The sequence below is a fragment of the Oryx dammah genome, unplaced genomic scaffold (genome assembly GCF_014754425.2).
Source record: "Oryx dammah isolate SB20612 unplaced genomic scaffold, SCBI_Odam_1.1 HiC_scaffold_12, whole genome shotgun sequence".
NCBI classification, from domain to species: domain Eukaryota; kingdom Metazoa; phylum Chordata; class Mammalia; order Artiodactyla; family Bovidae; genus Oryx; species Oryx dammah.
This window is the reverse complement of record NW_024070196.1, coordinates 66,507,376-66,533,722: the sequence shown is the minus strand read 5'-3', so window position 1 is coordinate 66,533,722 and position 26,347 is coordinate 66,507,376. Positions and strand designations below refer to the sequence as shown.

Genomic DNA, 26,347 nt, shown 5'->3' with positions numbered 1-26,347 from the left:
AGAAGTGGCATGCCACAGAAAAGTGGGCAGTGGGGTGCCCCTAGACAGCATCACTTCTTTCCTGTGGGCCCTGAAAAATCCACCTGTAGAGTTTTGGAGGTGATCTTGGGTGCTGTGGATGGTAGCCATGGTGGCAGCTGGCAGAAACTCCCCAGACAGCCAGCTAGATGTTTTGGAAGGCAAGTCGGTGAGAAACAGCTCAGAGGCAAAAACTGTGCCTTTTCCAAAGCCCCTTAGAGTTTTCAATACCCCCGCCCCGCATACCCACATCTGAGCGTCTCTGTTTATGTAGGGTTTTGAAAATCAGTTGCTTGCTAACGTTAGGGAACTTTCCAAAAAAAAAATCATAGCAGCGATGCTAATAATGTGTAAAGCACGTTAATCACACTGTGTATGGATGGCAGCGATGTGTTCTCCATGGGCAGTTATGAAACAAACTGCGACTTGCCCTTCAAAACTGTGCCTGGGGACTTCCTGGTGGTCCAGGAGTTAGACTGTTTGCTTTCATTGTTGGGAGTGCAGGTTCGATCCCTGGTCGGGGAGCTAAGGTTTCAAAAGCTCCGTGGAGCAGCCGAAAAAAATTTTTTTAAAATAAACACTTGAGTGGAATGTTAAAAAACGAAACTAAATAACTGTGCCTGGCTGGAAGGCAGCACCCTTAGCTGTGACTTGCTACATTGTCATTGGCCTGGGGCAACTACTTGGAGCAGAAAAGACGGACACCTTCTAGGAGTCTGCATCTTGCTTGTGTTTCTCCCCGATCCATGTGACAGCAAGCAAGCCGGTTTGCTGGAGACTTTTTTCCCTAGATTTTGCTTTTGGAAAGAAATCTTTTCTGATTTTCTACTTCATGTATTAATTTATGGTTTAATCAAACAAAGCTGGGGGTGGGGCGGTGAAAAGCGTACACGTAGAGAGCAAGGTTCTATCTGCCCAGAGTTGGGGTACGTCCACGTCCCCCCTTGTGTTTTAAAAACTTTGCATGTCATCCCCTGGGGAACAGGAAACCGCCTCTGGCTGTGGTTCCCCAGGTGTTTGCCCATCTCCCTCTCCCCACCGCCCCCATCTTTCCTTTCTGTCTTTCATGCCTGGAACAGTTGTCCAGGCCAGTTCCTTTGGGCTCCTCCGCCTTCCCTGCCAAAAACAAAAACCATTCTTAACCCCAGATGACCAGGCTGTAGTCGTTTTGTCTGGTGTGTGGCGTGCGCCTGGGTTTGGCGGGAGGAAATGCATGCTTCCAATTTATATTCGGTGTGCCAGCTTCCAGGGGAGCAAGGGTTAGGGGAGAAGAGACTTCAAGGAGCTGGGGAGAGGGTGCCCAAACCATCAGACTTCCAGAGAGGAGAGAGAAGAACCACAAGCTCGGGGTGTGAGGCCTGCCCAGGAGCCAGAAGGAGGTGGGGGCGCCAGCTAGCAGATTCTGGGTCAGGCCGACCCCGGCCCTTCACACCCCTTGCCCCCCTCTACTTGCTAGCCACATTGTAGACTTCGGATTTTCCTCTGTATTCTATTTGGTTATTATTATTTTTTAATGAGGTCAGACTGAAAATCCATCTGCCTGGGCCCGCCTGCCTAGGTTTGAAGGCAATTAAACTGGAGACCAACCTCTTAATTAGGGTTTCCCTGTGTAAATCTCATTTGATAAATTCCTTATCATCCTTGGCTTTAGCTGCAATGCGGCCGCAAGAGGGTATTGAGCACCCACCCCCCTGCCCCGGGGACCTCTAAGTGAATCCCCCCCAGAGAGGGGCTCCGCCAGCCAGAGCCTCCCCCAGGAAGGGCTGGGAGAGAGAGGCCCTTTCAGGGTTAATTAATCAGAAAATGTAGTGGTGCCCGGTGATTCCGGAGAACTTGTCTGCCACCTTTTCATTCTTCTGTTTCCCCCCTTCTGCCTCCCTTCTAGGTCTTTCTTTAAAAAAAAAAATGTGTTTTTTTTTTTTTTTTTTTTTGGTGAACTGAACTCTGTTAAAGGAAGTCTGCAGCAGTCTCCCTCCTTCCTTGCCCACACCCCGATACCCACCCACCCCCCGCCCCCCACATTTCTACCCAAACTGTTTGTCTGTGTGGATGGTTAAATTTTTTTCCTTCCCTTTTTTAAATGCAAGTGCGGCTGGGAGTGGAAATGTCAGGGGTCAGGCTTCAGGCAGCGGGGAGCAGGGGGCAGCCTGTGGCTGTCTCTGCCATCCGGAGAAATCAGAGCTCAGCTTAACCCTTTGGAGCCCAGCCCCTGCCTGCGGGTTCCAGGCGCCTCTTCTTACTCTTTTCACTGGAGTCAGGGGAGTTTTGTCACCAGGACTTCTTTTTTAGGGTTTCGAGCTGAAAACAGGGGTTTCCTCGGTGGCTCAGCAGTAAAGAATCCGCCTGCAATGCAGGAGACACGGGTTTGATCCCCGGGTTGGGAAGATTACCCTGGAGGAGGAAATGGCAACCCACTCTACTATTCTTGCTGGAAATCCCGTGGACGGAGGAGCCTGTCCAGCGGGCTAGAGTCCTCGGGGTCGCAAAAAGGTGGATATGACTGAGCATGCAGGCACCTAGCATGCTGAAAACTACCCCCGCCGCCCACCCACCATGGTGTTGGTGGGGGCAGGGGAGCAGATGAGTCACATCAGCAGCCCTTGGAAGAATGCAGGTTGGGTCTGGGGTCCCCGGAGCACGTAATGAGCCCCTGTGTTGTGCTGGAAACTGGACTCAAGATGGTGCCCGTTTGGAAACGGGGTTGGTGGGGCAGGTCTGGTCACGTTCATCGCTCTGACTCCATCAGTGTGACTCTGATGGAAAAGTCTGATGCTGGGAAAGTTTGAAGGCAGGAGGAAAAGGGGGCAAGAGAGGGGATGAGATGGTTGGATGGCATCGTCAACTCAAAGGACGTGAGTTTGAGCAAGCTACGGTAGATGGTGAAGGATAGAGAAGCCTGGTGTGCCGCAGTCGGTAGGGTTGCAAAGAGTCGGACATGACTGAGGGACTGAACAGCAACCCGGTCAGCATCCCAGAAGGCTTCCTACTTCACAGATGGGAAGCCTGAGGCCCAGGAGGCCTGGTGATAGCAGGTAGGGATGCGATGGAGGCTCAGCGCTTCTTGTTCTGAACCTTTGATTCCTATTTACTGGAGACTGCCCAGCCCTGCCAGTCCCCCCCTCCGTCTCTATGGTCCAGTAAGAGAAAAGTCCTGGCTCTAGGATGGTATCTGGACTCCTTAACCACTCTACAGCCATGGAAAGGGCAGGGGGCCAGTTTGAGAGCTGAGCTTGTGCCAGTTTCTGAGTCACCCTCACCCTACTATGAAGCAGCTCCTTCTGTTGACCCATTTTACAGATGAGAAGGGTGAGGTGCAGAGCGGTGAAGGACCTGCTTGTGGATGTGGCCGGCAGGTGGTGTAGCCAGATCTGCTCCCACCTCCTAACTCATCTTTCTGCCCACTGGGCCAGGCTGCCCTAAGCACGGGGACACTGCCAGTTCATGGAAAAAGGAAAAACAGTACCGAGCTCATGCCTTGGGACCACCTGGCCTCCATCACCCATGGAGTTGCCCAAGGGCAACTGGGAGACCATACAGTGTTGATCCCCAAGCCTCGGTTCCTCATCTCTCAAGTGAGGATGATGGCAGTGTCCACCTTGTGGGGGTCCAGTGTAGCTGGGGGCTACACCGGTTCGTATACATTAAGCTTTATGATCAGTGATTCGTACCTGGTAAGCTTCAATACACACTGTGTGTTAGTTGCTCAGTCACGTCCGACTCTTTACAACCCCATGGACTGTAGCCCGTCAGGCTCCTCTGTCCCGGGGACTTTCCAGGCAAGAATACTGGAGTGGGTTGCCAATCCCTTCTCCAGGGAACTGTCATTATTATTTATTCCTAATCACAGAGGGGGAAAAAATGTAGGCATCAATGAAGTCTCAAAGGGAAGAAGCTTCATATTATGACCAGCACCTCTGCAGAGAGCTGGGGGCCAGCAAGAGCTGGGACCGAGGGGCTCCGCCCCAGCCTGGTTCAAGGGTGGACCTCTGAACCCGGCTATGTGGCTCTGGGCAAGCCTGCTCCCCTCTCTGTGCTCTGGCGGTGGGGAGAGAATGCCAGCCTCCTCAATGGGCAGTGGGATGAATCTGGACCTTGACACTGCAGGGGGAGCAGAGGAGGGTGGGCTCCATCATGTTGCCTTTAATTCGGCAGCAGCTTTGTGTTTCGCCCTTCTGGCTGGGCCTCAGTTTCCCCATCTGGAATGGGGAAGCTGCTATGAAGCTTGGAGGAAATGATCCTCCCAGATGTGTTTGGCAGCCTCTGAGAGAGCTGCTCAGATGTGGGAAATTATTATTATTAAAATGATAGGAAGTGGAAGGAAATCGGAGCACAAGGGATGCATGGCACCCAGCATCTCCATGTCTGTCCAGGGGTCCGTTTGCTCAGTATCTGCCCTTGGGCGGGTACCATGGGGGCAGTGAGTGATAGTGACATAGCTAAAAGGACCAAAGTGATGTCTGGGGGCCTGAGTTCCAGTCTTGGTGCCCTCTTGTGTTGCGTGGTCTTGAGTGCGTCATGCTGCCGCCCTGTGCCTCAGTTTTCTCATCTGTGAAATGGGCATAGTAGAGCTCTCGCTTCCTTGGGTGGCTGTGAAACCTGAGTGAGGCATTCAAGGTGCCAGTTTGCTCCCCCGCCCCGCCCCACACGATGCCATGCACTTGGTCCCCAAGCCCCAGTCACCGTGACAAAGACTCAGGCTGAGCTAAGCCTGAAAACGTCCTTGGAACCACCTGAAGCGGAACTTGAATTCTCCCCTTGCCGGCCCGTGGCCTCCCTTCCTCCCTCCCTCTGAAACCAAAGCCCAGCATCTGTTTCCCCAGGAGCTGTTTAATATTCTGCCGTGGTAAAATGAACTCATTGGAGCCACCCGAAAACAGCGGAATGAACCCCCGGCGCCCGGCGGCCTTTCAGAGCCGCTCCAGACCCCCCTCAGGCCTTGGGGAGGCTGGCGAGGGTAGCAGCTGTGGGAGAGGGGCCCCCTTTTCTTCCTGGTGCCCCGGGGGAGCCTGTGCCCCTAAATGGGGCTCCTGGAGGGCTGGGTTGGGGGGCTGGAGCCTGGGGAGGGGCGGCCTGGGTTTCTCAGTCTGTTCGGGGGCCCATTTGTACTTCTTGGCTCAGAGGTTCTGTGTGTGAGGCCTCCTTGGGGAGGCCGAAAAAGCCAGGCCTTCCTTCTTCAAATTCTTCTCCTGATCCTCCCCCAACCCGGCCTCAAACGGGGGCCAGTGGAGGCAGGAGGCCCAGCCTGAAAGCTGTGCTGCAGGTGAAGGTGATGGTGAACGTGCCGGCAGCATCCTTGGAGCCCCCATCAAGCGCCCACTTGTGCCACAAGTCTTGTCTGCACTGTCTTATGGACTCTTCAAAACCACTGGGGCAGTTTACTCTCCTTATTCCCATTTGACAGATGAGGAAACTGAGGCCCAAGCTGGCTTGTCCAAGATCACACGGCTAGGAGGTGGCCGGGCAGGGCTTCAGCCAGAGTCCGGCTCCCTCTCTGACAGCTCATAGGTGTCTGCTCCTATTCCATTTGGGATCCTCTTCTGTAAATGGGGGCCCTGGGGAGGGTGTGGTCTAACATGCCCACCTCCAGGATTGTGGGGAGCTCAGTGATATCATCCAAGGAGCGTTTCAGTCAAGCATATAGTAGGCGCTCACTTTAGTGCTAGCTGTTATCTCTGCTTGATGACTTGGTGGTGCCCACTGCCTATTCCCAGTGCCCTCTCCCTTCTCTCCTCCCCTGGTTGCTTGTGGGAGGTGGGGCTCAGTGTTCACCCCAGCTCCCTGGGAAAGCCAATGGTAACAAAATGCTTCCAGGTAGAAGCTGAGTTAATTTCAGGTAATTATCCCTGATAAAATTAAATATTACTTACAATTAGTCTTGGGCAATTTCTGTACTGGGAGGTGGTGAAGCACGGGAGGGAGAGCAGGCTGGGTTGGTGCTCGCTAGGCCGGGTTCTACTGGCTTGTCGGTGGCTAGATGTGAACTGCCCGAGTGTCCCCATCACCAGGACTTAAACCCGCAGTGTGATTTCTCCCAAGGTAGTGAGCCCTGCTGAGGTCCAAGCAGTTGGACATACACAGCCCCTTCTGCATACTTTATGTTTGAGCAGCTTCAGCAAGCAGTACCAGGCTTGATTTTTCCAGCAGGTGGCCCTGCATCCATCCTGTCCTGTAATCTGCCTGGAAGATCCCAACAGTGGACCTCCAGAAACAGAACCCGAGGAGGTTTAGTATTCTCTCCCCAGGGTTCGGGTCCCAGCAATGCCACTTCCCAACTGTGGGACTTTGACCCAGAACACCTCCTTTTTCTGAACCTCAGTTTTTCTCATCTGTAAAATGGGGGCAGTTTTGATCATTCCATGAATTAAGGCAGGGGGTTGTGGGATCCATCTGCTGTGCTGGCCAGAGAGGACTAGGGGGAGAGTCTTGTGAAAGGAGATCAGGGCTTATCTTGGGTTGGAGTGAGGACTGTGGCAGTGCACACGATCAGCGCTAGGCGCTCTGAATGCCAGTTACCAATATCAGAGTGTGATTGTCACTTAGTGATGATGAGTCCTTGGGCGGGTCCCCATAGGTCTTCCAGTCTCCTTTTGCTATTGTTCTGGATAACAGGAAGAGTGATTGTGTTCCTTACAGGTTGTCATGAGAATAATGGAAGGTCCTGGTGAAAAGTGAGGCTTGGGGTCAGCCACAGAGCAGGTGATCAATAACCTGACATTGTTATTGTTATTATTGCTAATATTACCTCACTCTTCTTAGGCTTTGGTCACTGCATTTCCTGGCCTCTTTTTTTGAAGATTTTGAACTTGGACTCTCCCGAGCTTTCATGGGGTGGGGGTGGGGATGTGGTGGGGAGAACAGGAAGCCGGAGATGTGAGTTTTAATCCTAACGTGACCTTGACCCATCGTCTAACCCCAGGGAAGTCACTTTATTTTACGGAGCCTCAGTGCCTTCGTGACTGTGATTGGACTGGGTCAGACTTACCGATTCAGTGTCAGTGCTACTCTGGATGGGTTAGTTCTGGCTGCCTAGAGCACTGTGTTGAGAAAGACTCTGAGGCTGGGTCCGGCTTCCACAGGACGGAGTGCCAAGGCTGACAAGCGATGTCTGCTGTGAGCTCAAGAGGAAATATGTTTCGGTGTGAGTCCCAGGTGGTTGATAGTCCTGGAAAAGATGACCCCTGTGGCTCCTTCTGGCTCAGAATTTGCCTCCATCTATGGGAGCTTCCTGTGTGAGAGGCGATAGGAATTTCCTTTTGTAAGAAAGCTAGTGGTCACAGCGGCCACTGGCACAGATCGGGAGAGACTTGGTAGATTATACTTCTGGATCCGCTGTGTCCAGTAGAACCTTCTGCAGTGATGGGGATTTCTGGGGATTCCTGTGTCTGTACTGTACAGATGGCTGTGGTTACTTTTGAATGAGGAATTGATGTTTATGTTCTATTTAAATTTAAAACATCACACGTATCATGGCTACTATGTAGGCCAGCCTGCTTCTAGACTCCTAGAGAGGCCCCCCAAGGTCATCAACTTGTTATACCCCAAGCATGCCGTGAACTTCGGCTAGGTCGTCGGGTGAAAGCCTGTTGCTTAGCAACAGTACCTGCCCCCGGGCAGCTGGAAACCACCTCTGCAAGAGCTTTGCTCAGGTGGGTGAGCTCTGTACAGGATGATAAATGCTCTTCCCTTCCGCTCCACTTTGCCTTCCCCAGGGGTCCTGGTTCCCCAGGGCTCAGACTTTGCAGTGGGCAAGGCCTGGCCTGGATCAGTTGTCCCCCTCAGGCCATGACATGAAGGCCACCTTCTTCTCATCCCATGGCACCCCAGGAAACAGGCAGGTGTTCCCAGACACAGAGTGGGTTGTTGTTGTTCAGTTGCTCAGTTGTGTCTGACTCTTTGTGATCCCACAGACTACAGCACTCCAGACTCTCCTGTCCTTCACTGTCTCCCGGAGTTTGCTCAAACTCATGTCCATTGAGTCTTTGATGTCATCCAATCATCTCGTCCTCTGTCGCTCCCTTCTTCTCCTGCCCTCAGTTTTTCCCAGCATCAGGGTCTTTTCCAATGAGTCAGCTCTTCGCATCAGGTGCCCAGACTATTGGAGCTTCCACTTTAGCATCAGTCTTTCTAATGAACAGAGTGGATGGGCCAAGACCAAAGGCCAGGCGACAGCCTTTAGCAGACTGAGAATCATTTTTTATTCCTTCCTTCCCTTCTTCTCTCTTCCTTCCTTCCTCTCCCTCTCTTTCTGGCGTGGGGTAAAAGTAGCAAGCCTTTGGAAAATGACTTGACTTCATCCTACTTGGTCACTCCCTAGCTGTGTGATGTTGGGCAAGTCTCCCTACCTCCCTGAACCTGTTCCTAACATCCATTAAAAGAATAACACCTGCACACAATGAGCCAAACTCAAGGGCAAATGCTGAAAAAAAGGAAAAGTAAAGGAATAACAGCCCTGCCCTCCAAAGGTTAACAAGAGGACCCAATACAGAGACGTGCAAGAAACGCATAGAATGGTGTCTGGGATGTGGTTCCTTTCCCTGGAAAAGGAAAAAAAAAAAGAAATGGTGTTAAAGTGTTGGCAGGTAACCTAATTGATTCCCATGCCTGGTGTGAACTTAAAGCGTATCTCAGAGGTTATTCCAGTGGGTCCAGGCTCAGGATCCACAGGCAGGAAGGGTGTCTGGTGGGGGCGTGGGTCAGGAGAGGGGACCTCCCTGGGTCATCTTCCTCCGGCAGGAGATTGCTGGTGTTTGTCCACTGACCCTTGAGTTTTTCTCTCCGTTAAAGTCACCTGCATCTTGTGCCTTTCTCAGACACCAGCGGGGCCTAAAATAAATGGTGAGATTTCTAACTTCCTCTTTGAAGGAAGTCTGTTGACTGGGTTGGGAGTCTGGAGAGTTAAATGGATGCCACCCCTCCATTTCTGGAGAGTCTGGAGGGAGTGGTCCTTCTCAATAGATTTTTGGGGAAGGGCAGTGGGCAGACCTCCTAACAAAGCCTCACTCCTCTGTCATCCAGGAAACCTTGAAAAGCCCTTATTCAGGTCTGTCTGGAGGCCCAGGTGATGTGATTCGAGTCTTCCTTATTTTAATGATTTGTTTTTTAGAGTTTGTTGCAGTCGGCACATATGGTTTGAGAGTCAACCATGTACCCGGTGCCAGGGCCACAGGGGTAAATAGGAGAGTCAGGACTTCTGATTTCATGGAACTCCCCTTCTGGAGGCAGTAGCCCAGAACAGGACAATTCTGAGAAGTCATGGTTAGCCCCAGATGCTACAGTCTGGGGGGTATTGGAGCCCCCTGAGGGGCTGGGAGAGACCTTCGTGAGTAAGGAGAATGTGGAATTATTACTTAAGTGAAGGAAGGAGGGGTCCAGGAGGAGGGGAGAGCTGGCATGATAGTGTTGGCACACTTGGTGACCGCGTGCTGCAGACGTGACTGGAACCTTCTGCATAAAAGGAGGACCACGTGCCGGCTTAGGCAGGCAGGCCCGGACCCGGGGCCACACTGCTGCCCTGGACCTGCCCTCTCTGGCCTCAGCTTCTCCAGTGCCCGGCGCCAGTCAGTCCGGTCTTCCTAGAATCCCGTTCTGCTTTCCCCCGAAGGTCACAGGGACGAGGGTCTGTGACCTCTGCCACGGGAATTGAGGCAGTGAGTCTTAATCCTGCTTCTCCATACCTGAGACATAAACCAGATCCAGAAAAGGCTTCCAAGAGGTGGAGTGTGAGTGTTGCGAAATGCGTCCAGACCAGGGAAAATGTGACAGAAGGCGAGACTGGGGTCGGCTTAGTCACCTAGCCCCCACCCTTGTGCCTGCCGCGTCCCACGCTCCTTGCCTGGAAGGAATGCGGCGGCCCCCACCTGGCAGGTCAACCCCAGAGGCACGCTGTGGGCGTTGCAGGCCCTGTGAGAATGCTCAGGGCCAAGCCAGTCCCCTCCATCACTCCGAGGCAGAGATTGGCTAACATTTCCCATCAGCCTGTAGCGCAATGTGAAGTGAGGAACACACACTTGGGTGGCTTCTTTAAGAAGCCAGGGTCACCGGGTCACAAGTCACAGGGTCGCAGGTCTGGCAGCGGGGACTCCTGATACGTACCATGGGGATGGCAGCCTAGAGAGGGCCAGTGATGCCCCTGAAGTCACACAGCTGGAGGAGAGCCCAGCAAGCAGGGAAAAGCAGGTCGGGGTTTGTTTTCAGTGGAAACACCTCTTCCCAGGAAGCCAAGCCTGGACGTGCCGGACCCCTCCCTGGGAGGTGGGCCTGCCAGCCCAGGCATCCCAGGAGCTCTGGTCCCTGTTGTTTGCATGGGAATGAGGGTGACCAGCCAGCTTCTCCTAGGCCCTGACCAGCTTCTACCGCTCCACCTGCCTCCCTCCCTGGGCCAAGCAGTTGCCCCGGGGTGGCCGAAGGGATATGGACGCGGGTTCAGGTTCCAGCTCTCCACTGTCTAGCGGTGTGACCTCGGTCCTCACGGGGCTGTCTCGGAGACAAAAGGGATCGGCCAGAGAGAAGGTCCCGGCCCAGCCCCGGGGCAGAAGCTCTGCCGACCAGAGCCATCAGGCCCCGCCCGCCCAGCCTGTCCCTCAGTCCTTCCCCGAGTCAAGGCTGAGCTGAGACGGGTCCTCAGTGGGCCGTGAGTGCTGGGTGGCTGCCTGTCACCTCCGGTCTGATGTGGACGACCCACCTTTCCTCGGAAAGCCCGCCTCTCTCTTCTCTCATTGCGTTTGTGGATGCTCTTGAGAATGTCTTTATCAAAAAAAGAAAGAAATCTCTTTTTTCTGTTCTAGATTTTTTTTTTAATTAGAGGATAATTGCTTTACAGTGTTGTGTTGGTTTCCGCCATCCAACAACCGTGAATGGACCATGTATGAACCATGTGTGAATCAGCCACGCGTATACACATGTGCCCTCCTTCTTGAACCTCCCTCCCACCCCCTCATCCCACCTTTCTAGGTTGTCACAGAGCACTGGGTTGAGCTCCCTGTGCTATACAGCAACTTCCCACAAAAATTTTTTTTTTTTTTTTAACAACAGCTCCTCTCCCCTACAAGCAGCATTTTTACTGTTTCTTTAATTTTTAAATCAGTTTCTTCCATGGCCAGAGAAGGTAAACCAAGACCACATGAATGGGGACGGCATTTCTGACTCCCTACGGGTCACCATATGCGTTTTCACAGATCAGCAGTGTTGCTGGTACACAAATACTTTTCTTGGGAGCATGTATTGAGCGCCTACTGGGTAGCTGGCTGTTCCTTCCCACTTGTGTGAACCTGGACAGGTGATATCACCCCTCTAAGCCTTAGATCCAAGGACTGGCACACTTTCTCTGTAAAGGGCCTGATGGTAAATATTTTAGGTTGTGGGTTGTACGACTTCTGTCACAATGACTCAGCTCTGATACTATAGCATGAAAGCATCTATGGACAAGATGTAGACATGTGTGCATTATTATGTGCCAATAAAACTTTATTTATAAAAACAGACAGTGGGCCGGACTCACCCCAGGGGTTGCAACATGCTAACGCTGGCTGGTTCTTCATCTGTGCACTGGGCTACGAGAATAGAAGCTGCCCTCCAGGGTTCCGCTGAGGAAGGAGTCAGTTTAAAAGAACAAACACATGATGGGTGCCAACTAGCTCTTGTCTGTGAGTTGCTTCTATCAGAGGTCAGTCACCCGGCAGCACCGCCCAGTTGGTATAGGCTCTCATTTCACAGATAGGGAAACTGGGAAGCGGACGGATCAGGTAACTTGCCCTCAACCCTTCTGTTCATCAGTGGATAACCCGGGGTGCAATCTGCCCCTTTGTGCAGTTTCCCAACCTGTATCCTCAGAGAGGTGAATTCAGTGATGTAAAAGCACAGGCACAATGATCACGTCCATTGTGCCGAGGGGATGTGGAAGCACAGAGAGGTGGAGTCTCGTGGGGGTCCACCAGCTGAGGCATGGCAGGGTTGGCATTAGGACCCGAGCTGGGCTCCTTGCCGGACTTGGGTTACAGGTGTCTGACTCAAAAGACGCCGAGGAGGAATGGCAGGTCCAATTGGACCAGCGCTCTCTTGGAGTATCGTTCTCATGGGGCTGCCATCCGATCCACATGCTTGCTTAGAGTTGGGGAGCAAGGGACCTCGTCTCCAACGAGGGAAAGAGTTTCTTAGTTGGGTGTCCTGTGTCAGGGCTGGGATGGAGAAGGTGCAAGCCTCTTATTAATTCTCGAAGTTCCTCCTCTGCATGGAAGCTTTCCTCGGGTCTCCTTTGTAGGAACAAAGCCAGGCTCCTCTCTCGGAGTCTCCAGCCCTCCACAACTGAGTCCAGTTGAGCTTTGCAGCCTCCTCTTCCTCTGTGTCTCCCAGGCCCTAAACCAGGGTCCCCGGGCTGACCTCTTACTCTTCTGAAGCCATCATGGCGGGGTTGGAGCTCCCCTCTTGCTTCCCCTCAGGCAGAGCTTTATGCTCATCCTCAAGCCCCCCAGCGTGTCCCTGCTCTGCAAAGTCTTGCCGGGTCCCTATCCGTCCCGCAGGGATCGTCTCTGCTCTGCAGTTACGTGTTTTCCAGCACATCTCCGGGGGCTCTCTGAGCCCAGCACTCAGCACACAGCTGGGAACATGCATTTGCTTGTGATGTTTTAGCTTGTCACCATCTCAAGGACTCCCTCTTACTGGCTGCCCCCGGCCCGGTTTGGGGAAATGATCGTGGTAACCAGATATGGAGCATACCCTGGGTACCAGGCATTTCATCCCCTCTCTGCAAGGCAGCAATGACCAGACTGTTTTTAGGTGAGGAAGACAGTTTTTAGGAGACTTGGGGAGTCAAGGCAGCTGATCGTGGGCCACACAGCCCGGCACTGACAGGTTTGGTGTTTGAACCTAAGCTTCTGTCTCCAAAGGGCATGACTGTCCCTTGACTGACCCCCAAGCAGAGCCCTCTTGCGGGACACAGCAGCGCTATGGGAAGTTTCCTGGCCATGCGGGCCGCTTGCTGCCCCGCTGACCCAAAATGGGAAGATTTCAGAGCTTCTCCGGTGGATGGGTGACCAGGGCAGAGGCCCCCAAGATCCTCTACCCAAAGCAACCTCATTTCAAAAGCTTATTTTTAAAAATTGAGACCTGTCACTGAATCTGGTTTCTCTTCCCATGGGCTGACAGCATCGTGGTTCTAATGCTTTAGAAGCATGGGTGTAGATTTGTCTTGTTTTCTAAAGATAATGGTTGAATGGCTTACCGCACACCGGGCAGAGTGGGGGAGCCCAGCGAGGTGTTGCCCCTGGTGTTACGCTGCCCCCAGTGTACGGGTGGAACACTGGGGCTCAGAGACAGACAGTGTCCTGCCCAGGGGCACACAGCACTGGGCCCAGTGTCATGGGGAGGGGGGTGAATTGTGGGTGAGAAGGTGAGAAAACAGAGTGGGAAGGGCTGTGTTGGAGACAGGGCTGGAGTGAATCTCCAGTGTAATAACCATAGTGAAGAAGTAAAGTGAAAGTAGCTCAGGCGTGTCCGACTCTGCGACGCCATGGACGTTACAGTCCATGGAATTCTCCAGGCCAGAATACTGGAGTGGGTAGCCTTTCCCTTCTCCAGGGGATCTTCCCAATCCAGGGATCGAACCCAGGTCTCCCTCATGGCAGGCGGATTCTTTACCAGCTGAGCCACAAGGGAATAATCACAGTTGAAATACTAACAGCAGCTACTATTCCTTGGGAACCCTTGGTGAGTGGCAGTGTTTGAAGCACCTTGCTCGTTATTATCATTGGACTCTCCCAACAGCCCTGTGAGAAGAATCCTGTCTCCCGCCCCATTCCACGGATGAGGAAACTGAGGCAGGGAGATGTGAACATCCCTGAAGACAAGCGCTGTGCATGGGCTATGCACAAGCAGCCTTGGTGTGCCCCCCGTGGATGCTGTCAGAAGGAAGGTGCAGGCTGAGGGGTGGGCTCAGCGCCCCCCCAGCCTGTCACATCTTGGCAGCTGGCAGGCTGGGAGAGGCCCGGGGTGCACAGGGCTACATCTGTCACAGGTCACTGGCCACGTGGCCACAGATGCAGGGAGGAAGAACCCGGAGGAGATGCTCAGGCTGGGGAGAGGGCTCTGGGGCTCACACACCGCCCTGGTGCCTCCTCCTTTGGGGCTGGGGAGGGTCCCCGGAATTCAGCCCCCCACCCCAGTCCCAGCCCCTGCCCCCCGCCAGCTCTCAGCAGCCTGGTCCCAGCGATGCCCTCTCTGCTTCGCCTCAGTGGAGCCCTCGGCCAGTTCTCAATCTAAATGACAGCTGCCCTCAGCCAAGTCAACTCCAATTAATTTCCGAGGGCTTCCAGGGGCCTGGCTGAGCCTCTCCCCAGACAGAGCCGCCCCAGCGGCTGGAGTGAGGCCCCTTCCTCACACTCGTGGGGCCTCCTGATTGTTGGAAGGAGGCCCTTCCTTCCTCTTCAGGAGCCCCCCATGCAGGGCCGTGTCCTGCCTGCCCCCCCAGTCCAAAGGGGCTGATGTGGAAACGCTTGGTCAGCGTCCACGGAGAAGTCACTGAATGGGGTCTCGGGTCTTGTCCGGGGCTGCTGTATCACTCACTGGGGGTTGTTCTCAGTCCGTCTGTGTGCTTTCAGGGTCCTCTCCTTGAAAGGGGGAGCGTTGATCCAGAGAGAGAGAGTGGGAGGGAGGGAGGGGGCAGAGGAGACGAGGATGAGCGAGGAGGGTGTGGCCGAGAGAGAGACCAAGAAGGAGAGGGGTGGGAACGAGAGAGTGATGCAGACGGAGAGGGTGTCCCCGCCCTTTGGCCGCGAGGTCTTGCTTTCTCCTGTGACTCTGGCATCAGACAGGCCCAAGAGTGGCCTTGGCTCTGCCGCAGGCCAGCTGTGTGATTGTGAGCCAGTGACGTTCCCTCTCTGAACCTCAGCTTCCTCCCCTGTAAAATGCCTCCTCTTGGGCCAGTGAGATTGGCCCGAGGCCCGGTCCGAACAGAGCCCAAGATCAGTGTATGTCAGGGTGTCTCTTGCTTTAGGAGGCCACCTACCTCACTCTCTTGCCTTCATTGAATGTAAAATCTGACCATCCCAAAGGGATAGAAAGATCTGGGGCCTTGTACATCTACTCAGTTCAGTTCAGTCGCTCACTCTTTGCGACCCCATGGACTGTAGCATGCCAGGCTTCCCTGTCCATCACCAGCTCCCAGAGTTTGCTCAAACTCATGTCCATCGAGTCGGTGATGCTATCCAACCTATCTCATCCTCTGTCATCCCCTTCTCCTCCTGCCTTCAATCTTGCCCAGCATCAGGGTTTTTTGCAATGAGTCCGTTATTCACATCAGGTGCCCAAAGTATTGGAGTTTCAGCTTTAGCATCAGTCCTTCCAATGAATATTCAGGACTGATTTCCTTTATGATTGATTGGTTGGATCTCCTTGCAGTCCACGGGACTCTCAAGAATCTTCTTCAACGCCACAGTTCAAAAGCATCAATTCTTCGGCGCTCAGCTCTCTTTATAGTCCAACTCTCACATCCATGCATGACTACTGGAAAAACCATAGCTTTGACTAGACAGACCTTTGTTGGCAAAGTAACGTCTCTGCTTTTTAATATGCTGTCTAGTACATCTACTCACCACTATCCATTTCTGAGTGTACCAGGTAGGCCCAGAGAGGGGGAGTGACTTGCCCAGGGTCACACAGCACGCAGGGTGTCCCTTGCTTTCGGAGGGCACTTACGTCACCCTTCTGCCTTCACTGAATGTGAGTAATTCATTTAAATATTTCACGAATCTTTGTCAGGTGCTTACTGCATGCCAGCCCCCAGAGGGACCTTGGGGAGCCCCTTGGGTGTGTTGGCTCTGGGGGGTCTCTGTCCAGGCCAGGCTTCTCTGAACTTTACTGGTGGGAATGTTACCCCTTCTACAAATGGGAAAGTGGAGGCCTGGGAAAGTGCCAGGAGCTGAGATGCAGACATCAGGTCGTCTGATTCCCAAGTCTCTGCATGGTGTTTTCCATCTTTGGTGACCTATTGATAAGGAGCTGGGAACTCAGGATTCCCTCTCTGCTGGGGGAGGTGTGTCGCCACTTCACTGTAGCTGGTGGGGCGGTCGCCGGTGGCATCATTCCTGTTACTGTGGCTGGTGGCAGGGGTGCTGTCTGCAAGCAGGGGGAGTTGGGGCCACATCACCATGAGGCTGACAAGCCAGGTCGATGGTAGGAGTCAGCAGAGGTGAGGAGCGCGGTGGGGGAGAGGGGGTGTTCAAGGCAAAAGAAATATCAGGAGCAGAGGGGTGGCGGTGGGAAAGATCGGGCTTCTCTGAGAGGCTTTATAGCTGAGAGATGAGGCTGGAGGCCCAAGAAGGCAGCAGGCGAGGTCATGGGACGCTGGAGATTTTATCTTGGGGGCACTGGGGAGCCATGGAAGGTTTCAGCAGGCGGGGAGGGGCTGTTCTGGTTAGTGTTCTAGAATTTCTCACCTGACTCTCGAGGAAGAGGAGTGTGTGTGCCCGTGTGGAAGCAGACAGTGGCAAGGTGGTCCCTGCAGGCAGGTGTAGGGGCCCTGGACTGGGGTGGGAGCAGCAGGGAGGGAGAGAAGTGGGTGGTGAAGTTTGGAGGCAGGCTCTTCCTTCCCTGGTGCTGTACTTTAAGCTTGGAGAAGCTGATGCCCAGCATTAGCCTGGGTGCAATGGCCTCACCTTTCGGACTAGGAGCTAGGAGCGTCTGTGGGGGGACGTGGATGTGTCTAGGGGCCCTAAGGGACTCCCAGGCTTCAGGACAAAGGTGCTGAGAACAGGTGGCTCAGCGGCTCAGCCCTGTGCCTTCCAGGCCTGCTGGCTCTGCTTCAAGGCCCAGCGGCCCCAGTCCCTAGCTGAGTGACAGCTGTCACAGACACCGGCATCTCACCCCCTCCACCCGCCCCCCCCATCCCTTCCAGGTCCAAATAAAGGAAAAACCAAAATACATTTCCCTTTGTCGGAATCCGGCGAGGGTGAGCTGGTGAGCCGGGGAGAGTCATTCGCTATTGTGCTCTGGGGCCCACACTGCTCCTTACATAAGCTTCGAGTTAAAAATACGCATGGAATTCTAATTCGCCTCTCTGCCTGGGATTGTACCCTGGAGGGGCACCCCAACCCCCAGCCTCTGGCGGGCAGGGGGCAGGGCAGGCCCCTGGCCCCCAAGGAGACAAAGAAACTGCCCCACGGCACAGGGCTGGCGCCTGGCCGTACTAGCTCTGCCTGCCTCCAAAGCCCTGGGCTGTTGAAATGTTGAGTATTATAAAAATTCTAAGAGCAGCTAACCTTTTCTGAGAGCGCATGGCGTGCTGAAGTCTTCACCGTGGGATTACACTTTCTCGTCCTCCAAGCCCGTGAATAGTTTCCCGTTTTACAGCCCAGGTTAACACCTTGCTTAGGCCACACCCTGAATTAGCATCCAGTGGGGCCCCTGACCCGGGTGCTATCTAGAGCCCACCCTTGATCCCCATAATCTGGTCTTCCTTCTGGGGAGGGGGTGCTGAAGAACAGGAGGTGACCAGTCAAAAGTCCCCTCTTTGAGGGTTCAAGAACAAAGTGGTGGCTGTGGGTACTGCCGAGGCAGCAGTTAAGTTGCCATGGGGGATTTGAGGGGGGTTGGTGGGAGGTGGGAGGCAGCTACCACCCTCCAGAGTTCTGGATGCCTGAGCACATGGCTGACCCAGACTGGAACCCATTCCCGAGGATAGTGAGTGCAGAGCAAAGCAGTGACAAGGCCTGCTTTGCTGACGTTAAAAAAAGAAACACCCGTCCCCCTTACATGGGCGGTACCTCCGGAAGTGAAATTAACAACCAGACTTCGAAGACAGGAGCATCTTTTCCCTTCTCCCTTTCACCCCAGCTGCGGCCGGCCAGCCCAAGGGTCACCCAGCCGTCCCCGTTAGCGCTCCGACCAGCCATCCCAGCCCTGCCGGTCCCTGCAGGGCCGGTCCACAACCATACAGGGCAGTCCTCCTGGCGATGGCGGGAATGCTGTGTGCTAAGCACTTTACATGGATCATTTCACTTAATCCGCGTCCCTGCCTCCGTGACGGCCAGTCCTATTATTTCCCCCATTTCCTGGGACTGAGGTTCTGAGAGCTGGAGGGGTGATGTGCCCGAAAGTCCCACGTTCTGCAGTTGGCAGGCTACAACGGTTGCAGAACCCACCGGAGGAGTGGAATTCCACCCATTATTCACGTGGTCACTTTCTGGGCACTGGCTCAAGGTTCTCTCCTTCTTCCCTTTGTGGAATTTACGGGATGGGGAAGCGCCGAAGACAAAATCTGACGTGGCCTTGTGTTGGCGTCAGGGCGAGCCCGAAGCAGCTGGTATCTGGGTAGGGTGATACCAGGTCAGTGGCGTTTAGGGAGGGATGGCTGGGAAGGGGCTGGATAGTTCAGCCAGGGCTTGTGCACAGGGGAAGGGGTGGGGAGAACCTTTAGGGAGAGGAGAAGCGAGGCGACCCAGCTTCAGGCCCTGCCCCGTGCGCACGGACTCAGGTGGTACCTTACGAATGTTAGAGTGCCTGCGTGCTCACTTAGTCATGTCTGACTGTGTGACTCCATGGACTGTATCTCACTGGGCTCCTCTGCCCAGGCAAGAATACTGGAGTGGGTTGCCATTTCCTCCTCCAGGGGATCTTTCCTACCTGGGGATCTAACCCATATCTCTTGTGTCTCCTGCATTGGCTAGGCAGATTCTTAACCACTGCACCACCTGGGAAGCCTGGCCAATTAGGGGGATGGCCTTAAAAACTGCCCCTCGGTCCTTCCTTGCTGGGCAGGTACGCCATCCTGTCCTGTGAGCCGGAAAGCCCCTCATCTCAGCCCCTGTGGCTGCCCAGGGTGAGGCACCTCGTGGTTATAATTTCGAGTCGATGCCACCCTTGCCTCAGGAGCTGACCCCCACAGGCAGGGCGTCATCAGCTCTTTCTCTTTTATATAAGAATGTTTAGTAAGTTCCCCACACACACACGATTTTATTTCTGTAGCTAGTTTTGTCTGTGCTGGCTCTTCGTGGCCGTGTGGGCTTGTCTCCAGCTGCAGCGGGCGGGGGGTTTTCTAGTTGTGGTGCGCAGGCCTCTCATTGCGGTGGCTTCTCTTGTGGAGCTCAGATTCTAGGGCTCTCAGGCTGCAGCAGTCGCTGCACCTGGGCTCGGGAGCACAGGCTCCTGAGCTCAGGAGCACAGGCTCAGTAGTGGGGCGTGGACTTAGTTGCTCCGCAGCACGTGGGACCTTCCTGGACCAGGGATCGAACCAGTGTCTCCTACATCGGCAGGTAGACTCTTTACCACTGAGCCACCAGGGAAGCCCAGCTCTTTCTCTTGCATGGCCTCCTCCAGCAGCCTAGAGCCAGGCCTATGGGAATCACCCCCACTCCCCTAAGCTATAGATGAGGAAACTGAGGCCCTGCAGGAGGGGGCCAGTGGCCCAGGTTGGAGGATCTGGGGTTCCATCTCAACTCGACCCTTCGAGGAATCCGAGGCTGAAAGGAGAGCTGGGTCCCAGAGCTGGCGACCTGGCCTCGGGTGAGCCTTGGGCAGCTCCTTGTCCCTTGGGGCCTCAGTCTTCCCACCTGTCAAATAGGGCTGAAAGTCCCTTCACAGTCAGCATGCCGGGGGCCCAGCTGAGCAGAACAGGCCAGACCCGCCCCTCCCCCACGCAGCCAGAGTCTGTTGGGGGAGGCTGACAGCCAACCGGACAACACCCAGCGGATTCTGCAGTGTCTGCCAGTGCCGGGCGCTGAGTAACCCCAGGGTCTCTCCCAACTCTGGGAGCTGGGCGAGGGGGCCGGCTTTTATCTCTGGGTCCTGGCGTGGGGGCTGGCCCATCTGCTGCCCCCGAGGAGGGTGGACAGAGGGCCCCTCCCTGCCCCAGGCCGGGGCAGGCCCTGACTTGAGGCGGCTCCTGCAGGACTGATTTATCGGCAGCCCAGGGGAGCCGCGGTCTGAGGGCGTGTTGGGTCCCCCCAGCTGGAATGGACCCGGCGGGAGGATGAGTTTGGTCATGCTTGGGTTGTCGAGAACTGAAGAGTCATATTCTCTGCCAGAAACGTTCCCCGTGGATACCAGACTTGCTCACTTGTCCCAGGCAGAGGGGCCGGGAGACCTCCTCCCACGCCCATGCTCTGTGATGCCAGGCAAGCCCCTCACCCTCTCTGAGCCACAGGTGCCCCCTCTCAAGTGGGGAGAAGGGTCCCCCCACTGCTGGGTTTGCTGGGGGATGGAATTAGATAATACACGGACGTGTTCAGCTGTGTGCCTGCCACGCCCTCATTAAATCCACCTCAAGTAAAAAGAGCAGCTGTCTCTGGTTTTGGCGCATGGCGTGCGTTTGAGTTGTCTGTTATCTTGGGAAGAGAGCATCTTTAGGAAACATGGCCATTTGGGGCAATCTGGAACCACCGCTGAGCCAACCCAGCTCCTGTGAGAGTCCCAGCCCTCCTATGTCTGCCTTTCTGGCGCGTCAGCCACAGAGCCAGGAAGCCAGGTGTTCGGAGCTCACGTCTGGGTCTTGTCTGTCTTTAGCTGTTGCAAGTTTTGGCAGGGGTCTCCGTTTCCTACCTGTAAAATGGGCACAAGCTTTGCTGTGTTGGCTGTTTGAAATAATGTGTAAAGTGAAATAAGGAACCCCTTTCAGAATTTCTCTCTCTCCCCACCCTCTGATAGATGCTACTTCTCCCAAATCCAGATCTTGCAATGCTCAGAACAAAATACCCGCAACGGTGTTAAGCAGCAGGGTGTCACTGGAAGCAAGGCGAGTGTGGGCTCAGGAGCGGAGACGTGAGGGCTGTGCATCAGCGTGGCTGGAATCCAGGGCCTGCTGGGGGTGAGGGAACCCCGAATCTGGTGTCTCTAGCTTCCTGGGGTCACAGCATCACAGCTCTAACTGACATTGAAACCTTAGGCTCAGCTTCCCTGCCCACGAAATGGGCAAAGACTCCCGTTTCATGGTCAGGGACACGCCCAGCTGGCCAGTCTGAAGGAGGGGACCAGGCTTGAAGGCTTCTAGATGCTTGCAAGGGCTGCCTCCCCAACCCCAGACATGAGTGACAGTCTCGGCCGCCCCGCCTGGAGATGTGTCTGTGTGCCAGGACACCTGTGACAAGGCCCCGAGGGAGATGGCATCACCCCCACTTGAGCAGTGAACAGAACTGAGGGTCAGAGAGGGAAAAGTGTCAGGCCCTGTGCACACAGCGGTGGGGCTGGGATTCAGGCTGCAGTCTCTGACTCCAGAGTGACTGGGCTCTGGCGCCGTTTTCCCAGCCTCACTGTCAGATGCAGAAGGAGGAGGAGGGGCAAGAAAGTGCCTTGTCTCCTGCTGGAGTCTGCAGGCTCACCACCACGCCTGGCACAGAGTAGGGTGGCAGTGAAGGCTTCGTGATTGAATGAAGGAAAGAAGAGGGAGAGAGTCTTCCCTCCCAGCCCCAGCTCCTCCCAAGAACGCAGGTCCCCAGGCGGGATGTCTTTGGGGCTTCGGGGTGGGGACCCCAAACCCAGTTAGTCACGCCTGGCCTTGGCTGCCTGGGCCCGTCCCTCTGGGAGGATTGTTCTCTGCAGGCCGTGGCTCAGCTCTCGGGGGAAGCCTCCCCCCCTCCACCCCCCCAGATCCCAGAGGGCGGGATGGGTGGGGTGACCCCTGCCTGGCGCAGGGCCCAGGCTGGGCCTGCACAGTGTGCTGAAGAGGGCGGGCCGGTCATGGAGTTCAGTATCTGGGTGTGCTCCCTGGGACGGAGCTGGGCCCCCACCCCCAATTCCGGCTCTTCTCACTTTTGCTGAGTCAGAAGTTCACTATCAGTCTATCTTCAAACCCCACTCTGCTCCTGGCTGGCTGTGTGACCTTGGGCAGGTCACCTTGCCTCTCTGAGAGTCAGGCTCTGAAAATGGAACAATGAGAATAATCATGATTTAATAGGCCTCAGAACAGAACTATGGGTCACTGGGCAACAGTAAATTAGAAGTCCTCTGAACTGAGTGCTCTCTTCCTTCCCTGCCCTAGGACTCCCAATTCCTGTTGTCTTCTAATATAATTTAAACCAGGTGTGAACGGTTGTCAAATTTCTTTCCCCTCAAGGATGTCTAATCAAAGCATGGCTATGGTCTGTGCTGTTTCTGGTGCTGTATGGCTGAATGAGAAGGAACTTGAGGGGGTTTTCACTGAGGGTGTAGGAGAGGAGTAGACTCCCTTACCTCTATTACCGAAAGTCCTTTCCTGCAGCAGCTGGGGATGGGCAAAGGCACTCATGTGGCTGGGGAGTCCACACTCTTAGTCTCTACTGCTCTGAGCAGTTTGGCACTTCATAAGGGGGTTCCCAGCACATAGCAGCCCCTTAGCAAATGTTTGTCTAGCGGATGACAAGAGAATGGGTTATATTCTAGACCTGGATGATCCTCCCCACTCTCATTTAATTCACTGCATCTGATGAACTCCTACATATCCCTCAACACCCAGTTGAGATATGCCTCCTCCAGAAAGCCTTCCTAACTTACTACAGGAGCAGTTAATCTTTTGGGAACTCTAGTCCATCAGAGATGGGCAAACACTGAGTTTATCCTGCCTAACTCTTCTATTTTCCAAGGTGGTGGGGAAAAACAGACCCAAGAGGGAGGGGTCTTCCCTTGGCTAAAGCATGACAGCCCAAGTCAAAGGCAACAGCATGAGATTCAAACCAAGCGACTTTCGATCTCCTTAGGCTATCTTTAGGCATGAAAAAAAAAGGGCCTGGACTTGTCCTCTCTTCTCCTGCCTCTGCCACTCTGTCCCCATCAGGGCCTCTTGTAGAGTCAAGCAAGCAGCTAACATTCTCTCTTCCTTCTTTCTCTGCAGCCCACGACCTCCCTGCGAACAAGGCCTCGGCACCCCAGCCCGGCAGCCACTTGCAGTGCCTGTCTGTCCACTGCACAGACGATGTGGGTGACGCCAAGGCCCGAGCCTCTGTGCCCACCTGGCGGTCCCTGCACTCCGACATTTCCAACAGATTCGGGACATTCGTGGCCGCCCTGACTTGAAGTGACAAGAAATACCCCCTCCCCCACCAGGCCCTCCCTTCCCCCTTTCTCTCTCCTCTCCCCCCTTCACCTGACCCCACCCCTACCTGCCCCCACCACGTGAATTCGAAAGGGCCACTATTGCTGAGTGGGTGATTTTTTTTTCTAGGTTGGTACCTGCTTAGTGGCATATGGACCGGAAGGGGTTAATTTAAAGGGGAAAAAAAAAAACCTCAAAAAAAATTTTTTTTAAAAGAAATTCGTCTGCCACGGTATGTTACCAGTGTTAACCCTTCTGCAGTTAGCAAACTTTTGCTGAAGCATTTTCTTCCTGCTAGATAATTCCCATTTTTTTTTCTGTAATCTTGGCATACATTTTTTTAGATGACCTATTTCCTTGTTTTATTTTCGTGCTGCTGTATGTCCAAGTATTGTTATTTCATAATAAGACAAGAGTTGCTTTCCTTTTTAATTCTCTTTTAGTCTTGTTCCTCCCCACCTCCTTTTTTTTTTTTTTTCCTTTTTCCTTTTGCTTTGTTCACTGCTTATTAAAATGGAAATCCTGGAGAATAGTAGTTCTGGAATATTGCCGGGTGAGAGTCAAATTGTCATCACAATATTATATATTGACACCCAACTGTCATCAGTCAGGCAGGAGCCAAACAATTAATGCCCCCCTTAGGTATTCCGCCTGAGATTTTGTTTTGTCTGTTCCCTAAGAAAATAGACATATATATTTTCGTTCCTACAAACACACGCTCAGCCTTCAGCTCCGTTCTCTTTTTTGCTGGGAGCTGCCTTTCACTGCAATGGAGGTGATGACGTGTCCAGCCCGCTTCTGTGGGAAGCAGTTGGAATATTCGACTGTGGTGTTTTCTCTCCTTTTCTGGGCCTCTGCACCAACGCCCAGGCCCTGAATTTTCACGCTGTGCGGAGCATCCCTGGTCTGTACGGGGATGGTGGCAGGCTCCTGCTCTGCTCTGGGCCAGGTCGGCTGGGTCTGGCGTGTTGGAGCTTAAGGGTCAGGTCTCAGCCTTGACCTTTCCCAGCATCTGTTGCCAACCAGGCATCAGGGCAAGAAAGAGTGGTTTCTGGGTCATCCCCCACTTCTCCCCGTTCTGGGCCGCCCCCACATCCCTGGGAGGGACCAGCACTTTTTGGAGGAGCTTGTTGAGTAAAGGAGCCCTCAGGCTCTCTCGGCCAAGCCCCCTTTCCGCCTCCAGCCTGTGTGTCTTCTAAGGAGGAGTTTGCAGACTCCCAAGGGCTAGAGAGGAGAGAAAGGGGCTGCAACTAGTGACTTTGATTCTTGGGCCTTTTTCTTTTTTTAAACCCCTGAATCCCCCCTCCTGCTTTTGGTGTAATCTCAGCCTGCTGCAAAACCAGAGCCGTGTCCTGAGCATCTCCTGAAGGAATGACTTCTTTGAGCAGAGGTGAAGGAGAAGCTGGGTGAGCAGGGACCCAGCTGAGGCCTCTTACCTGGTATTCCCAGAGCAGCGGTCAGTGGAGGCCCGGCACTGGCAGGGGAGGCTTTCTTTGGGTGCTGCTGATGACCGCAAAGGGCTTGTGTGATTCACGGGGGTGGTGGAGGTGGCCCAGATTCCAGGGTGGGCCAGACAAGGAGTGACTGACACCACGTCACCCAAATCTGTAACTCTTCTGCTCAATTTCAATTTCTGAGCATCTTGCTAAATGCTCCATTTTGAGCTTCACGCCCCCTCCATCCTTCCCCCCACCTCCGCCCCATGTCCCCAGAATTTGCAGACCCGGCTTTTTTTTTTTTAAGCAAGTGACCTGAAGGCTTTGAGCTCACCATACAACACCCACATTGTTTATTTCAAAGAACTTTTTAGCAAAGGGAGAAGAGCATCCAGAAAAATCTGGCTCTTTCCACTTCCCCCTCCTCATCTTTCCTCCTGCTGGCCCTTTTGGCTCGGGGTCTGAGTCTGGACCGTCCGAAGTTCCTGCATGGGCAGTTTGACCTGGGTTGACCCCGGCCCCTGCAGAAGCAGGTGGTGTGGACTGATCAAAGAGAAGAAGGTGGGAGCTCACCCAGTAAAGGAGGGAAAGGGGCAGGGAATCTCCCCTCCCGCAGTGGGCTGCAGGAGGGCCAGCCGTAGTCTGAGCGAAACTCCACGCCCCCTCTGATTCTGCAATGTACAGCTGTTTGAGAGCTTCATCCTTTTATTTCTTAAACAGGAATGATTTCTCCTTAATTGCTTAAGGCCGGGGAGCCAAGTGTCTTGACTTCTGTCTTTGACTTTCCCTGCGTTGAGGCCATCAGCTCATGGTCCTGGCAACCTCGGAAACCCCTGAAGTTTTCAACTTTCTCGCTCCCCACGACCCCAGAATGGAACAGCTTTAAAAATAGCCTTAAGCAAAAGGATGTTATTTCACTAGATTTGGTTTAATGGAAAGAATAAAAGCAAATTAAAAACACACCCAACCCACAAGACTCCACAAACACTGGTAATCGGTACTGCATAGCAAAACTCTTCGGGAAAGAATATGAAAACGTTATTGCACATGTAAAATATGGAAACTTAACTCTGCTGTGTGTTAGGCAATCCTGTAATCTTTTTTGACTCTTAAAAGAAATTCATTTCTGAAATGCTTGGTTGGAAGACTGTGACAATAGCTCATGAAATTGAGTGTTATTTTTTTCTTTCTTTTTTTAAAAAAATATGTAAAGTGCAGTCTTCTGTATTCATGCATATTGTATATACCTGTATATGTTTTCCTGAGCAGCTAAATAACAATAAATATGACGTTAATGGTGACTGTGGTACATTTGTGGGCGGGGCTTGCATTATTTTCCCCATCCCCTCCCCTTTTACCTTGTGTTAGTCACTCAGTCGTGTCCCACTCTTTTTTGTGTGTGTGACCCCATGGACTGTAGCCTGCCAGGCTCCTCTGTCCAGGCATGGAATTCTGCAGGTAAGAATACTGGAATGGGTTGCTGTTCTCTTCTTCAAGGGAACTTCCTGACGCAGGGATCAAACCCAGGTTTCCTGCATTGCAGGCAGATTCTTCACCCTCTGAGTCACCAGCGAATGACTCAGGATGGGGGATGGGAATGTGGGTCTGGATGCTGTAGCGCGCGCGCGCGTGCGCGCATGTGTGTGTGTGTGTGTGTGTGTGTGTGTGTGTGTGTGTGTGTGTGTGCGCGTGTGTGTGTGTGTGCGAGTGTGCACGCGTGCCCATGTGTGCCTTGATGCTGTTCTAAGTTGGGTCATCTCAGACTCTGGCGGGGGAGGGGCAGCCGTCCTGTGCACTGTAGGGTAGTTAGCGTCGTCCCTGGTCTCTACCCACTAACCGCCGGCAGCATCTCTTCTCCCCCCACTTCCCTTGCAACAGCTCCAAATGTCTCCAAGCATTGCTC

At 53.8% G+C, this 26,347-nt stretch overlaps 1 protein-coding gene across 4 annotated transcripts in view; it reads left to right on the top strand.

The window, feature by feature from the left end:
- Window positions 1-25,745, top strand: part of MN1 (MN1 proto-oncogene, transcriptional regulator) — a 51,167-nt gene extending 25,422 nt beyond the window's left edge. Inside the window, exons 2-3 of one of the 4 annotated variants that reach the window (XR_005723022.1) lie at window positions 22,808-24,414; window positions 25,165-25,745. Coding sequence is in view for 1 of the 4 variants with exons in the window: in XM_040251362.1 (XP_040107296.1) it covers window positions 22,808-22,989 (182 nt within the window). In the remaining 3 variants the exon portion in view is untranslated. Of the gene's footprint in view, window positions 1-22,807 lie in introns of all 4 variants that reach the window. The other 3 variants (XR_005723020.1, XR_005723021.1, XM_040251362.1) reach the window with 3 other exon arrangements.
- Window positions 25,746-26,347: the final 602 nt, after the last annotated feature.